The sequence below is a fragment of the Cynocephalus volans genome, chromosome 9 (assembly GCF_027409185.1).
Source record: "Cynocephalus volans isolate mCynVol1 chromosome 9, mCynVol1.pri, whole genome shotgun sequence".
Lineage (NCBI taxonomy): Eukaryota > Metazoa > Chordata > Mammalia > Dermoptera > Cynocephalidae > Cynocephalus > Cynocephalus volans.
In genome coordinates this window covers 22,023,841-22,041,158 of record NC_084468.1, presented here as the reverse complement: position 1 = coordinate 22,041,158, position 17,318 = coordinate 22,023,841, and the positions used below count along the sequence as shown (strand labels likewise).

At 35.3% G+C, this 17,318-nt stretch overlaps 1 protein-coding gene across 5 annotated transcripts in view; it reads right to left on the bottom strand.

The window, feature by feature from the left end:
* The window catches only part of ZCCHC4 (zinc finger CCHC-type containing 4), a 50,545-nt gene that overhangs the window by 8,446 nt on the left and 24,781 nt on the right, over positions 1-17,318 (bottom strand). For 4 of the 5 annotated variants that reach the window (XM_063108030.1, XM_063108032.1, XM_063108035.1 and 1 more), the window contains 3 exons: positions 11,610-11,682; positions 7,506-7,656; positions 5,871-5,971 (listed from right to left, as the gene is read on the bottom strand). In XM_063108030.1, the coding sequence (XP_062964100.1) occupies positions 5,871-5,971; positions 7,506-7,656; positions 11,610-11,682 (325 nt within the window). The remainder of the gene's footprint in view (positions 1-5,870; positions 5,972-7,505; positions 7,657-11,609; positions 11,683-17,318) is intronic. The other variant, XM_063108033.1, reaches the window with a different exon arrangement.

Genomic DNA, 17,318 nt, shown 5'->3' with positions numbered 1-17,318 from the left:
CTGCATAAGCAGCATCAACATCACCTGGGATCTTGTTAGAAATGCAAATTCTCGTCTCACCTAGGACGTAATAAATCACAAACTGTGGGAGTGGGGCCCAGCAATCTGTGTTTTAACAAGCCCTCCTGGCATGCTAAGGTTTGAGAACTACTGCTTTACATTATCCCCAAGAATACCACGAGATTTTTATAAGGTCAATACAGGTGGATCCAACTTTCAAATAAGTTGTAATGAATTATTTAGATTCTAAACAAGAATACACTTAAGAACTTAGAACTGGCTTGCAAGCTAGCTATTCAACAATCAAATCACAAAAATATAAGGAATTGATGGCCAGGAAAAGAGAGGCCTTTAATAGCAGTTTCCTAGGCTCTGTCTATAGCCCTGTCTAGTTTAACACCAATGCCTACCAGATTTCCAGATGAACAAATTTAGGAAGACTCACGAGTAAGGTTCAGCAGTGGGGAAAAACTAAGTACAGGATGAAGACACCCAAGAGACAGTGTGAAAAACCCCCAGGGGTTTCTGGCTGTCAGCATGGTAAGTCCACAGTCCTATCGCAGGCTCACAGTTGGCCTATTCGGAACTGTGGTATCCTGACAAGGAAAGTATGAGGGAAAATAATGGGAATGAATAGGATTTATAGTTTAACAAATTGGGAGTGTTCATTTAGAAAGAAGACTGGGAGGATCTGATAGCTGTTTTATAACTGAAAGGGTGTCATATGGGATAGAAATTAGACTTATCCTTTATTGTCTCAGAGAACAGAACTAGGACCAATGGTGAGAAGTTAATGGGGAGCATATTTCATCTGAAAGTGAGAAAATTTTCTAACGATTAGAGCTATTAAATAAATTGCGTTACCTTGTAAGGCTGTAGGACCCTGCTCGCTGAAAGCATTCAAGTGCAGCTAGATGACTGCTTGTCATGAATTTAGTGAAGAGGATTATGACATTGGGAAGTCAGCCTAGGTCACCTCTATGTTTCTTTCCAACTTTAAAATTCTATAAATATATGTTACCTATTAGAGGCTATGACACAAAAACATATTTCACTTCAAAATTATCTTAAAATAGTGCTTTAATGATTTAAATTCATAATTTTTCCCCTAATGCGCTCCTCTGTGTACTCGATAAATATATGGTACCTTACTAAATTTAACAAAGATATTTTGAACATTTATGAGTGTCATAAGAAAAAAATTCTTCCCAAGAGAATCTTAAAGATTTTCAGATGTTGGAAAACAGTCTTTTAGAAAGATTTCTAGTACATGGAATATTCTATGCAATATAATAGATAGCAGATGGAAGAGAGGGGAAAAAAAAAAAAACAATGTCTTTATGGTTACCCAAGGAGTTGGAGAACGTATGTGTCAGGAAGGTACTTGATTGCTTGATTTTGCATAACCTAATTGAGATTATTATTATTTTTAAATGCGGGTTTGTTGTGCTAATTAACTATAAACATATGGTATGTAAAGTGCATGCTGCTAGGGTAAATTAATGTACCTCTAACATACATCCATATTTCATAGCTTCATCCACACAAATAAACCTGCTATGGAAGTGCTGTAAAGCAAACACAATTTTGCAAATTGCCTATCACTAGTGGTAGAGCTGATACACCATTTTCCCATCATTATCCCTGACATTTCACTCACAATGATGATGAGAGGCATTTTCAAATAGAAAATTTCTCCCATGGAACTGATTAATGTGATGAAGTACTGTATAGAAATGAGGGGAAGCACAAAAATCTCTGCAATTCCTAACTTTAATTTTATCTGTACGCAAATGTCTTCTATAACATGAGAATGAAACCGAAGTTATGTGATGAGACCAAAACATTCAGGTCAACAGTTGTTTATTTTGTACCTACTATGTTCGGGAATCATGCCAGGAAACACAGATTAAGTAAAACAAAGTACTCGTATTTCCATAACTCCCTAAGGATTGTGTTATATTTAATTTAGTATATGCAAAAGGTCCTAAGTGCATTCTTCAGCTCCATTGACCAGTCTCTACCACAGCAATAAGGTCTTTTAGTCATATACCCATATTCCATATAACCTCTAATTTAAAATTACTATATATATATATATCTTATTGCCTTTTATCCCCTTATCAAGCCCACTAAATGTTTTATGTGTATTACAGATTGAACTTCAAGAATTTTTGTTGCCATTGTAATGTGCAATAATTTCCCAGAAATTTCTGTTAAAATATGTTCATTTCTGACTGTGAAATTAATCGCGAAAACCAGTTTCCTATACAGGCTGACTTTTAGAAAGGAATAGCTTTGACAAAAGCAAAGAGCTCTACTTTTAACACTGTGTAGACAAGGGTCCCATACTAAGTAGAAACAAGAGAGGATAGAATGTTCTAGATGGAAGGGATGTGAGATGATCTAATTCAGATATGGTAAATACAAGATTCAAACACCACCACTCCCTGACTCTGCCCCTGGGACTAATCAATCATGTTACTCTTTGTCACTGGGCCTGAGATTCTCAACAAATCCTCCAGAAAGTCACTACCAATTTATCAGGCTTAGCACTAAAAGTGAATCTTATCTGCCATCCCCTTTTTGGTTCACTCATTTTATTTCAAAGGTAGGGAAACGGACCTGGAGAAATAAAGTGACTTCTCCTAAGATTCAACAGCTTCTAAAAGGCAGTGCTAGGACTCAGCCTTTTCACTCTAAATCAGAATTTCTATTCATTATCAAATCCTTCCTTTCTAATCTACCCTTAATAAAAATCTTGGTTTTCTAGGTCTCTGATGACTACTTTATTTTGTACTCATCACGTGCTTTATCACTGAAGAGTCTACATAATTTATATTTTATGAAGATTTGCAGCATATCCACCTTCCTCTTAACCTGAAAAATATTTCCAAAAAAAGAGATATAGTGGGTTTTTTTTTTCTTTCCTGCATTGTGGTTTGGGATCTTATCAGAAAAAAAGCCTAATCAAGGTCTATGGGAAAAGATCTGTGGAGGAAGAGAGACTTTCAAATTTTTCATTTGATGAAAAAGGCTAATATAAAAGAAGAAATAGTACCACAAAATGAAGTAAAAGTATCAAGAGAAAGAAAAGGAAGCAAAAGGCTCAGAAAGGATAATAATAATAATAGGTCCAGAGAAATTTTCAAAAAATAAAAAAGAAATAGAAAAATTATCAAAGAGGATAAGGTTTATAAATGCATGAGAAGATACAGTGAAATCAGTTTCTCCAACATGGACATGTGAGAGGCAGTACTGTTCTTACCTTTAGCAGAAATCATGAAAAACTTGGATTTGTTTGGTTTTATAGATTTTATTCTCATTTTTCTTTTCAAAAGTTGGCTTTCTCTTTATTGAAATAACTATCTTTACCCTGTCAGATACACATGACCTAATCAGAACATTTTTTTCACCAACACATTGAATTGTATAATTATTTTCAGTAAGTGTGGACCTTGCAACTATTTCTCAGCAGTGTAACTCCAGTATATCCAGAAGTCCTCTCCCAGTCATACAGACTGCCCAAGCAAGCAGTGGCAGTCACCCCACATTAGCCTCTTGCAGCCACTATACTCTGGATCCACTTCTTTTGCTCCTCACCATTTCAAACTCTTACCCGTAGTGAACACTCTTCTGTAAATATGAATGCAACAGTTTTCTGAGGGGCCTTGTGTTATGCAATTTTTTTTTTTTGACCGGTAAGGGGATCGCAACCCTTGGTGTGGTGTCATCCGCACCGCGCTCAGCCAGTGAGCGCACCGGCCATCCCTATATAGGATCTGAACCCGCAGCCTCGGCACTCCCAGTGCCGCACCCTCCCGAGTGAGCCACGGGGTCGGCCAGTGTTATGCAATTTTAACATCTCAGATATTGTACAAAAAAAGGACCCGAGGAAGAGTTTTACCCCTTCCTTGAGACTATCTGAATGATGATGATGACAGTGGTGGTGACAACAATGCCAACAGCAATAACCTTTAACCTTTACTCTACTCTTGCTGTGTGTTAAGGACTAGGCCAAGCCTTTTCATGCATTATCCCATAAAATTCGAAAAGCTTCATGAGACAGATATATTATCACTATGCTCATTTAACAAGTAAGATGAGCTTAAGAGAGGTTAAGTAAATGGCAGAACCAGGATTAAAACCCAGATCCTTTTCAGCTCCAGAGTTCACACTCTTTCACCATTATTCATTCAAAATCTGTAGGGCACCTACTATGTGCCAAGTATTGCACCAGGCAATTATTCACAGCCAAAGGCAGCAAGTGCTGCTGGAAACTGGAACCAGTTTACTTAGTTAACATTTTTAGGATATGTCAGCTATCTCTACATTGCCAATGTCCATACTAGAAGCCACCCTCGGACAAGAAACAAACAACTGGATGCCTTAAAAAGAAGAGTAAACCAGATTTAAGAGGATTTAGGATGTGGATTTTGCCTGAAGCAGAGATCAAGAAGTCAAAGTTAAAATGGCTTGTGCTACATACTTTCAGAAAATAACCTGTTAATATGGCTCAATAACCATAAAAATGTCCATTAAATTTGAAAAAGTAATCTCAGTTTTGGAAATCTACTTTAAGAAAGTTATGTAAAATATTGAAAAAATTATATACATAAAAGATGTTTATACCAGTGTCATTTATAGTACCATAAAGGTAGAAGCAACCTATAGCCCAAAAAAGAAGGGAATGATAACATTGCCTATTCATGAAATAATTTATAATTATTAAAATAATAAAGGTTATGTAGTTATCTTTAAAAATGTACACTTATATAAGATAGTGAAGAAAGCAAAATTCAAAATTATCTTCTACAATTATAAATATATAAAAAGTGCTTTTTAAAAAATTAGAAGTGAATACTTCAAAATTAGAATAATTGCTTTTTGGGGTGGAATCACAGGTGGGGTCTGTCCCCTCATTTTTGGTAACATTGTTTCTTTCAGAATTTCAAAATAATTTTCATTATGGTAATGCCTTCAAGATTACAAAGATTAGAGCCAAGTGCTACCTTGCAACAACTAGTGAAGACATTTACAGTTAATAACTGTAAAGGGCTGAAAAACCTTAGAGTCTAGTCAATTATTCAGAAAACTCAAATAGAAAAATGTTATTACAGAAAGATGAAACTTGGTGACCATGCATAGTGATGGTAACAACGGGGTTAACTTCAGAACTCAAGGAAACGAACACAGGAAAATGGATGTTAAAGCAGAAGAAGGAACTTAGGGGACAGGGTAGATCTACCATGGACACTGGCCTCTATTCTCCCCTAACGCATGGGGAAATACCATGCGCAGTGCTGTGAAGGAGAGGTCTGCTCACCCCACCCTGCATCAGCACACACACAGAGCCATCTCTGCCTTCTCTGACACCCCGTGACTTTGGGCGCACCCCTCTTTAGAGCTCCTGGAATCATCATAGTGACACAGTAAAGTGTACATGGCATTCCACCAGCTAGAAAAAGTGACTTACTTTAATGTAGCCTCTGAACAGAGAAAACGGATATTCATGAGGATCCTGGGGGGCTGCAAAATCTTCTGGTGATAAAAGATTAGGTCAGCTGGTCTAAAAGCTAGCTTTGCTCAGAATAACCTGGGAAGCTTGGTCAAATATTTTTTGGGGGGGTTTACCTTCTGATTTTGATTTAGTAAATTTATTTTGGTACTCAAGAATCCACACTTTTTAAAAGCACCTTAGGGATTACAGACATTTAGGAACCACTGGACTAAGCTATCTATGGTATAGTTTTAGTGTTTAATACAGTTCATAGTATTTTAATTTACTAAAATTGACAGTCTTATCACAATATTTATTTAAGCAGAATATCCATTCCCAACCATGGCAGCAAACAGAGTATTTACTATACCTGGTAATCCAGCATGCAGAAGCTTGGAAAAAACTGACAAATTCGGGATTCAAAAAAATAGGGGAATATCCAGAAAATGGGTAGTTCTTTTTGACTGTCATCTAGTGGATCAAAGAAAAGGAGGGAAAAAAAAGAAACCGATATTAAAGAAAAATAAAAGAGATAGCTGTAACTGAAAAGCTTCTGATACCAGGTGAAATTGCAATGGTTTGATACACTAAAATCTTACAGAAAAAAAAGAATGTTTAATGGAGTGCCACTTACAACTTGACCTTTTCCAAAGGTCAATGGAAATATTCTTTTATATATAAACATAGCTACAAAAGGTATGTAGAAGTAATCCTTATATGTATGTTGCTATAGTCCAGATAAAAGCAAAGATATTACCAAAAAAGTGGAAAATAAAAAAGGAGTATCACTTTGAACCACAAAGGTAGTCAAGATATAGCATAAGGAACCCAGCACTAGAGGAGAGAGGGCCTTGGGTCTGAATCCTAGGTCTGCCACAACTCACACTTTTCAGGGTTGAATCAATTTTTTATGAAGAGTTTTAAACAATCTTATCAAAATTAGTTTTTATAAGAGGCAAGGAACATAGCTATTATTCACACAGCACATATAGTATAGGTTGAGCACAATGCTAGGTACTTTCTGTATATTGTCTCCTTATAAAAACCTCTGGAGTTAGATATAATAATCCCATTTCACAGACTGGGATACCAAAGCCACAAGCTATCAAGTTCATGCAGGTTATAGGTGGCAGAACAGGAATTCAAGCCCACAAAGCTCTTTATTGCTTACCCAGTAACACTGATTTTATCCACTCTGATTAGTGGAATTAAGAACAGTAAATAAGCGCAATACTTAACAGTATGAGTCATGTTTTAGATTTCATTTACATTTTGTCCCCCAAAGGACACTACTTATGTAGCACAATTAAAGAAAAAGCTTGATCACACAATTCCTGACACTTTTACACTTATCAACTGGCAAGCTAGAAACTGTATCTAAAAACCAACTAATTAGATAATTATATAATATACCTGGAAGTCCTAAGCCACTTTAAACTGAATAATAACCCTCAGCCATTAACCCACTTATAGGGCTGGGAATCTACATGTCACTGGTAACCACAATTAGCCTACTAATTGTCCAACTCCACACTCACATCTTGGCAAAGTTTAGAGCTCTGGGCCTGAGGCTGGGTGTACTCTAAGAGTTCTGAGCAAGACTTTATGAACAGGGAATGCAAGGTCCATGGAGCAGAGATAGGTGTCTGCTTTGTTCACTAATCTATTCGTATTACCTACAGAGTACTTGGTACGTAGTACCTACCCAGTAAATTTTTATTGAATTAATGACAACAGTTCACTGCTGTTCTTCATAAAGTCCCATTATACCACCAAAACCGAATATTTTACATACAAGCCATTTTAAAAGCACATGATTGGGATAACAGAAAGTGTATCATGATATTAAAGTTTGCAACACTATCAAATAAGCCTGTTTTTAAAAGTGAAGCCAAAACATGTACATACACTATCAGTGCTCTGATTCACTGAGCTCGGATGATATTTGACAGGAAGTAGATACACAGATACAGGTTTATTTTGCAGTAAGTAATAAATTATGCACCTTGGCTTTGACCTTCTTTCCACATAGCAATTAACTTTCTGAATGTAACAGCCAGAGGTTCAATCAAGCCACCAAAAGGAGGATCTGTCACCATAATGACTCCTTCACCTTTATCTTCCTGTAAAAATGCTCTGCATACTTCAAGGGCAGCCTGGAACAAATAAAAATTCATTTCTGAATTAGGACTAAAGAGAAGCACTTCATTCTATTTGAAGGAGAATGCATTAGACTTAGTCTCACTTTTAGTGCCGGAAAATTTACCAAGTCATCCTGCCACTGCAGCATCATCCCTCAGTAACATCCTGAAGCCTCTCTTAGCCCCCATAAGATTTTTATCTTTGGGTTCTTTGATAAGCAATTGTTAAAATTGCAAATTCAAACACCATCACTATCAGAAGACTACACATTTCAAATGGTTAAACTGAACTAAACTTAGAAACCTAAAAGAGAGAAACTCATTACCCACGAAAACTATCTAAAACGATAAATTCAATTCAACAAACAGAAGCAAGGACAGTGCTAAACCCTGGGGCCACAGAGGAATGATATTTTTTCCTATCTTGTTTGTCCAGTGCCGTGAATTCAGTTTAATAACAGCTACAAATTACCAGTAAATATGCACGTTTCTGAGTATCAGGTAAATGACAGACATATTTGAACATACACAGTAAGTAATAAATGAAAGTTCACAAATGACAAAGCTTATTCGGTCCATGAAACCATGCCACTAACATATTAACATGTTAATATTTAACATAATATTAACATATTATCCCATAAAACATATTGATGTAAGAGTTTTTAGTAATTGCAAAGTTAACATTAAGTAGGATATTTATCATTTTTTGCTTTGGGTGAAGTTAACAAGAGATAAATCTATAATGGTATCTCCAGTCTATTGACTTGGAAGTTCTTCTCAAGTATTCATCTATAAGAGTCAATCAACACTTACAGTACATAAAACAACACAAGATTTTAAAGTTTAATGGCTTTTTAAACTTTAATAAGCCTCTATGTACTTTATAATGAAATATATATTGTTCTACTATTAAATCAATTTAGAAGACACAACTGATGAGAGAAAAACTGTAACACCCCAATCCTTTTTCCCTAGGAGAGTCTTTCTTAACTTCTACTGGAACTCTTACAATAGGGGATGGTGTGTCAAGAAGGTTAATTATTTTTCAGGTACTGCCTGGCACTTACTTAACCTACTTACATGAAAAAGGACTTAAAGCACAGACGTGATATTGAAAACCTTCAAATTCCTTAGAGTTAAAAATGAAAAAAGAAAATATATAGTTGGTTCTACATATCAGTGGGTCTTGCATCTGCAAATTCAACCAACCATGGATGAAAAATATTGGGGGGGGGGGACCAATAAAAAAATAATATAAAAAAACAGTATAATAACCATTTACATAGCATTTACATTATAAGTAATCTAGACATGATTTAAAGTATGCGGGAAGATGTGTGTGGCTTATATGCAAATACTACACCAGTTTATATAAGGGACTTGTGCATAACCGGATTTTGGTAACCACAGGGGTCCTGGAACCAATCCCCCACAAATGTCAAGGGATGACTGTGCAGGTAAATGATGCCTAAACTTCTAAACTAATTTAAAAAACATTAATATTTTTTTCCAGGGAAGAATCAAAGGCATAAAGGCCCACTGAGGGCCCTAATGTTGACCACCTATGGGAAAGAGATGCTTACTTACGCCACCAATGTTGACAGTAACTCGATTCTTTCCTTCATCTCAGTTATCAATAAAAAAAAATACTTGGCATTTTAAATAGCCATCCTTTATATTTAATTTAACCCTCTTTACCATTAAGGCGTATGACATTTTTTAATACCTTAAAGACTGTATTATTTGCTATGAGAAAATCCTGTGTCCTACTTTTTAATCCAGAGGACTGTAAAATGCAGAGACAGAGTCTTCTATTCTTCAAAGCACTCTGGACAGCCTCACAGGTACCAAGTAGACACCTAAATATTTAGTGATTGATGAGTAGGTGGTAAATCTCTACTGAAAAACTTGACTCAAGGAGTAGCTAGAAAAAGGGCAGATAGTAAAATCATTAAAATAATAGTTTTCTGTAGATCAATCTCTACAGTTGCAGTGCTATTTAGAGGCTGCTGCTAAAATAGAGTAAGGAAAGCCTGAACTGCATGGCTGTTTTCTTCAGAGAAAGATAATGTGGAGCTCAGTCTTGGCAGCTTCTTCCAACCAGTATTCCAGAAACTTAAAAGGTAATTCTATAAACTTTCAATATTAAGTTACACAGAATTTCCTAGAAAAAGGCTAATTACGTTACTTTCTAAAAAATATATAAAATTGTTAGCCAACCATTAAGTATTTAAATGTAATTTTGCCCTTGTTTTGACTCTGCTGTTCAAAATAAAAAGCAAAACCATGGTATGGTATTAAAATCAAACAAGCAAACAAAAAAACCAACCCTAACCCATGATGGCAGCATCAAGTAGTGATATAAACTCTACTGCTTCCTCTCTATGTCACAGCCCTGTGCTCATCGTGGAACTCCAGGACCCACAGTGTCAAGTGGCCATACTGGGCACCCCCACATCAATACCCCATCAGCCCCATAAACTCAACATTTCCAAACTTTACTCCCAAACTTCCCTACCCTCTGTTTTGAAGAATAAAATACAAATCCAGGCCACACCACCAAGTCAGCTTTGACTTCTCCCCCAATACACTTCCACAAGTCTTCTCATTTCCATCTGCGAAATACCTACAGAATTTACTTCTTCCCTCTCTTTCTCCCACTGCCACTGTCCCAGCTGAGAAGTCCATCATCATCCATCGCCAAGTGATTTTCAACAACCCACTCTCCTTTACATTCATCTAATCAGTTCTCAAATCCTCGTGATTATCAACCACGTAAACCTTTTGGGAAGGAGTGAAATATTGCTCTTTTTTTTTTAAAGATGACCAGTAAGGGGATCTTAACCCTTGACTTGGTGTTGTCAGCACCACGCTCTCCCAAGTGAACTAACCGGCCATCCCTATATAGGGATCTGAACCCGTGGCCTTGGTGTTGTCAGCACCACACTCTCCCAAGTGAACCACGGGGCAGGACCTAAATACTCCTAATTCTTACTGCTGTTTATTTAAATACTTGGGTTTAATGACTATCGCAGCTGAAAAATATATATCCTAACGCTAAATTTATTCAAATTGAAGGAATGCTACACTTACTAAATCAGGAGACTCATTTTTCAATCCCAATCAACAATTTCATATTCGTTTTTATTTCCTAAACACTTATTTTTATGGTCTTCCTTGGTTTTCATCCTATCATTAGCTAATATCTCAGAGCACAATATATAGGTAAGAATTGTTCACAATTTTTAAAAAATTATATACAGGTAATAGATTTTATTTTGTAAAATGACAAAGAGCTTAATCTAGGTACAGACATATCAGCTCTGCTACGTTGTTTATTCTCAGTGACATTATTAACATCATATTGAAAGAAGCTTTTTTAAGTCACTGTTCTTTTTTAAGACTTTATTCTTCTGGAGCACTTTTAGGTTCACAACAAAATTAAGAAGAAGGTACAGAGATTTTTCCATACACTCCCCACCCCCCACACATAAATTTAATCACAGTATGGTAAATCCACAAAGGAGAACTTGACCTCATCAGGGGCCAGGGGTGGCTGGAGGAAGTGACCTGGAGCACAGCTTTGACAGATAAGTAGAAAGAAAGAAAGAAGAAAAATGAGTAGAACTTATCAAGGCAGAGAGGAGAAGCCAGGGGAGCAGCAGGGCCTTACCTGCAGTGGAAAGGTCTCTGACCGGTTGTAGATAAAAGCCGGAGAAGCCCCATGGGGCTTGGTAAGAATGTGGGTCTTACCCAAAAAGCAGTAAAAAGTCATGAAAGGAGAATAACAAAATCACTTCTAGATGCTAAGTGAACACTCAGTGAATGAACAAAAATCAATACCAATAAATGGCAGAACAGCCACAATTTGATTTTGAGGGAATTTAGAAAAACAACCAAGGGAGTACTCCTGAATTTGTTACTCCAGAAAAAGAGAAGAAAGAAATAATGATCATGATTCTTACCTTTCCATCAAAGAAATGATGGTTAAACATGTTATAATGGCAAAAGCTATCTTCCATATAAAACTGTGAATACCTGTAAAATAATTTGTTACTAGAGTTACTTGCCCCGTCACAGCTATACAGTAAATAAATATAATCTAAATTTTAAAACTATGAAATCACACCTTTACTAAAATAAATTTCATTATTCTTTAGTTTTTTAAAATACTTTAAAAGTACTTTAAAGTATTTAAATACTTAAGGTATTTAAAGTACTTTAAAATAAGTACTTTTCAAAAGTTTCAGGAAATCTGTAACAGTGAATAAATAACAAACTTAAATTAGTTTCCCAAGTTTAATAAACCAGTGGCAAGACTACATAACACTCATATATAAAACATACATGTTCCAATGGACCAGAAGATTATACATAAACAGTTACTGACAAATAATTATGCAATTTAAACTTGCGATGGGTTGGCAATTAAAATACATCTCTCATGGTTAATAATTCTAAGGAAAATACTAAGTCAACATTTCTGCTCAACAGCTGTTAATTATTTTTTTGTGTGGTTAAAAAAAAAAGTATTTAATAAACTTTTTCTTGCTAATGCAGATTATTTTAATAACATATGCTTCTTAATATTAGAGTAAAAGAAGTATGTGCATTTTGTATTTACTGAATTAATGCCAGGAAAGAAGAATATTTATTTACTGATTGAAATATTTTATTCTTCTAACATAATACTTGTTTTTTTTAAGGCAACATAATTGATTGTATGTATTTGTGGGGTACAGAGTTTACTATTGGTATTTGTGTACAATATATGATGATCAAATCAGGATAATTAGCATATTCATCATTGCAAAACATAATCATTCTTTGTGTTCACTAATTAATTTCTCCTTAACCTCCTTCCCCTCCCCTTCCCACCCTCTGAAATTTCAACGTATTACTGTCATCTTTATTTCTTTGCTCCCATTCATGAGTGTGGACATGTGGTATTTCTCTTTCTGTGCTTGCCTTATTTCACTTAACATAATTTTCTCCAAGCTCATCTATGTTGCTGCAAATGGCAGAATTTCATTACTTTTTATGGCTGAAATATGGCCATTGTGTATATATACCACAATTTCCTTATCCAGTTGTCCATCAATGGACATTAGGTTGGTTCCACCTCTTGGCTTTGTAAACACAGCTGCAATGAACACAGGAGTTCAGGTATCCCTTGCCAGCATTTGTTATTCTCAGTCTTTTTGATAATAGTCCATCTAACTGGGGTGAGATGATAACTCAATGTGGTTTTGATTTGCATTTCTCTGATTACTAGTGATGTTGAGCTTTTATTCATTTACCCATTGACCATTTCTATATCTTCCTTTGAAAAATGTCTATTCAGCTCCTTTGCCCATCTTTTTAATTGGATTATTTGGGATTTTTTGCTGTTAAATTGTTTGAGTTCCTTGTATATTCTGGATATTAACCCCTTGTCAGATGTATACTCTGCACATATTTTCTCCCATTCTGTAGGTTGTCTTTTCAATCTGTTGATTGTTTCCTTTCCTGTGCAGAAGTTTTTAGTTTCATATAATCTCGTTTATTTTTTTCTTTTGTTGCCTGTGCTTTTGAGGTCTTATTCGTAAAGCAGATATATACTTTGCACATATTTTCTCCCATTCTGTAGGTTGTCTTTTCAATCTGTTGATTGTTTCCTTTCCTGTGCAGAAGTTTTTAGTTTCATATAATCTCGTTTATTTTTTTCTTTTGTTGCCTGTGCTTTTGAGGTCTTATTCGTAAAGTCTTTGTGTCAAGTCCTACATCCTGAAGTATTTCCCCTATGTTTTCTTCTAGGAGTTTTATAGTTTCAGGTCTTCTATTTAAGTTTTTAATCGATTTTGAGTTGATTTTGGTATATGGTAAGAGGTATAGATCTAGTTTCATTCTTCTACACATAGATATCCAGTTTTCTCAGCACCATAAGAGGTTGTCCTTTCCCCAATAAAATAATACTTTAAAATGCCATCAGCAATTAATGAGAGTACCAGCTTTGGGTATTAACAATTTATAAATTTTTGCTAATTTACTAGGCAAAACTCATACCACATTATGGTTTAAATTTGCATTTTTTTGATTACTAATAAGACAGAGTTTTCTATATTCCTTAATTGTATTGGTATTGTCTGTATGTTTTCCCCATTTATGTATACAAGTCGTAATGTCTTTCTTGCTGCTTTCTGCATTTTTTTTGTATACTATAGAAACCTCCTTGTTATCTCAATAGAATTTTGAACTTTGACGATTTTATTATAAATAATTCAAATATGAACCATACCATCTTTCTTTGGAATTCATAACCTAGTGGAAAAACTGTAAAATATCAAGGAAACATCCTTATTTATATGACTTCTTGAACCAAATCATGATAGTTGCACTTCTTTGCTTATATTTCTACTCTCAACCACTGCTACCTATAACTGATTGATCATCCATGGTTAATATTTAATATAATGGACAGCCCTGGTTTATCCTCTTCCTATTATACTGTGATTAAGAGCACAGGCTCTATAGTCAGATGGTCTAGTTTCAAACTATGGGTCTCTCACTTATTTACTGTGTAACATTTGTAAGTTATTTAACCTTTCTGAGCCTCAATTTCTTCATCTACAAAGTGGGAAAAATAATAAGCTTCTATCTCATAGGACTTGGTAAGAATAAATGAGATAATGTATGCAAAGTGCTTAATACAGTAGCAACTACACAGCATATATTAAAATGTTAAGTATTATTTTAATCAATAGCAGCTATAAAGATTTATGTCTTAATGCCTCTAATATTATGGAATTGTGTTTATGTTCTCCATAATATAATCTAAACCTATTTAGATTTATTTTTGTTCTGCATAGATGGAAGAACCAGCTGTTCTCACCATTTTCAGTAAAATATCCCTTAATATCATTTAAAATACTGTTTGCACATCTGCTGATTTCATAAAATATAAATTTGCACTACAGAAATAAACAAAAGATTTGGATAACTGAAAAATATTTAAACTATAAATGAACATTCCAAAAACTATGGGGCAATGTCAATTACCATTAATAAACAAATATGTCTTCCTATTTAAGTTTCAAATAACTAATTTAAAAAAGTTATATCAATAATAATACAACCATAGGTCAACTATCATTTGAGGGTTTTCGCTCTCTCTTTTTTTCTTCTTTTTTTTAACCCTTGATTTGGTGTTGTCAGCACCAGGCTCTCCCAAGTGAGCTAACCAGCCATCCCTATATAGGGATCCAAACCCGGGGCCTTGGTGCTATCAGCACCACACTCTCCCAAGTGAGCCACGGGCCAGCCCTAGAGGGTTTTCTCTTCTGCATTGCTTTATATGAGCAATGGAACATACAATCCCTTTTTAATCTAGTCCTTATATTTTTTCATTGCTTCACAAAGACAAAATAGTCATTTTTAAAAATTAAAAAATAAAATTTGATTTATATAAAATTCAGCACTGCACACCTATCCAAAACATTCTGGGAGCAGTGTGCAGGGCCAGAGAGATTTCAGTTCTAAGGTCCCATCAAATACAAACAAGGGAGCATAATTATTCATATTTTAAATTATAAAAAATCACTCAACATTGCCCTCTTAAAATGAAACTTGCCACAAAGAATTATTCTCTCCACTGAATAATGCAAACAAAACCAATCAGAAATGTATGCACTTGAAAACTGCTCAAAAGGACATTCATTTAATTTGGCCATTCATTCTCTTTAAATGAGAGTCAGTTACCAAGTGTGAAACATGCTCTACACACAGGAAATATAATCAAGAGCTGAATAAAATTGGTTCATGAAATGAACCTAAGAAATTCATTTTTTGATATAACTATTTGGATAATAGTTTGCCAAATAGAGTTTCACATCTTTCATGCTAAAATTAGAGCATATAGAAATCCAATCTTAGCAAATGCTATCTTCATATGTATACCCCCTGAAAAGATATTTATAGCACATCTGCACACGACACTGGAGTTGAGGCAGTTCTGCAGCCCTGGATGAACCTTTCCTGGGGCAATTTAATTGTGGTCTTTGTGAAAGATGTGAACCAACCCCACATTCTGTCATACTGTAAACACAGGCAACAGCCTGAGCTCATTCTGGCTACTATGTGTTTCAAGAAACCAGCTCTCTCTGAACCTCATGTTGACCTACAGAACTGATTTAGTTCTGTAGAAACTAAGCTGCCATATCCACAACAGAACACCATCAGCTCTTATTTGCATGTATACAGAGAAGTTTATAGACATGAAAAGAAAATAAGTATCAATATATTCCATAAGTTATAAAATAACTTGACCCACATCTCCTACCCCCTACTCTGACAAGAAGAGTCCAACTACAGGAGCAAGAAAGGTAAAACTACAAGGCATGGCATTAAAGGTGAAATAGTTAAAGGGACAATAAATCTTTGAGATTAAAAGTAAATAAAGCAATAGAAGTGTTGAGAGTGGGCATTTGTAGTGGACTGAATTATGTCCCTCCAAAAACTCACTGAAGCTTGAATTGTGTCCCCAATTTCATATATTAGAAGCTTAATCCCCACTGTAACTGTTGAGGATGGGAAATCCTATTATGATAATTGAAAGGTGGTGCCTTGAAGAGGTGATCTGATTGTAGGACCATGCTGTACTGAATGGATTAAAAATGGTGGTCATGGGTATGGTTTGGAGGGCTTTGAAAGGACAGTGAATGAGGAAGTTGTCCTCTTGCTCTCTCTCTGCTCTCTCTGCTTCCACTACTTGCAATGTGAGACCCCTGGGTCACTATCACCACTACGAGATGGGCTTTGCACTTCCCAGCCTCAGAAACTGTAAGCAATAAATTGTTTTCTTTATACATTACCTAGTTTTAGGTATTTTGTTATAAGCAACAGAAATGGACTAAAACGGCATTCTTATTTTACTCCTGAGCTTAGAGGAAAAGCCTTCCACTTTTCACTGTTCAATATGATGTTAGCTGTGGACTTACCATATATAGCCTTTATTGCATTGAGGAACTTTCCTTCTTTACCTATTTTGTTGAGCGTTTTTATCATAAAAGGATGTCGAATTTTGTCAAATGCTTTTTGTGCATCTATTGAGAGAATCATGTGGATTTTTGTCCTTCATTCTGTCAATATGGTGAATCACATCTATTGATTTGCATATGTTGAACAAAACTTGCATCTCACAGATAAATCCCACTTGATCATGGTGAATGATCCATTTAATGTACAGTTGAATATGATTTGCTAGCATTTTGTTGAGGATTTTGGGATCTATGATCATCAGTGATATTGGCCTATAGTTTTCTTTTCTTGTGGTGTTTTTGTCTGGCTTTGGTATCAGGGTGATGCTGGCCTCGTAAAATGAGTTTGGAAGTATTCCTTCCTCTTCAGTTTTTTGGAAGAGTTTGAGAAGGACTGGTATTAGTTCTTTAAATATCTGGTAGAATTCAGTCTGGTCCTGAACCTTTCTTTGTTGAGAGACTTTTAATTACTGATTCCATCTCCTTACTCATTACAGGTCTGTTCAGATTTCCAATTTCTTCATAATTCAGTCTTGGTAGCTTACAAATTAAGTGAAATAAGGCAGGCACAGAGAGACAAATACCATATGATCTCACTTAGATGTGGTATCTAAAAAAGTTTTGAATTCATAAAAGTAAGGAGTAGAATGGTGATTACGA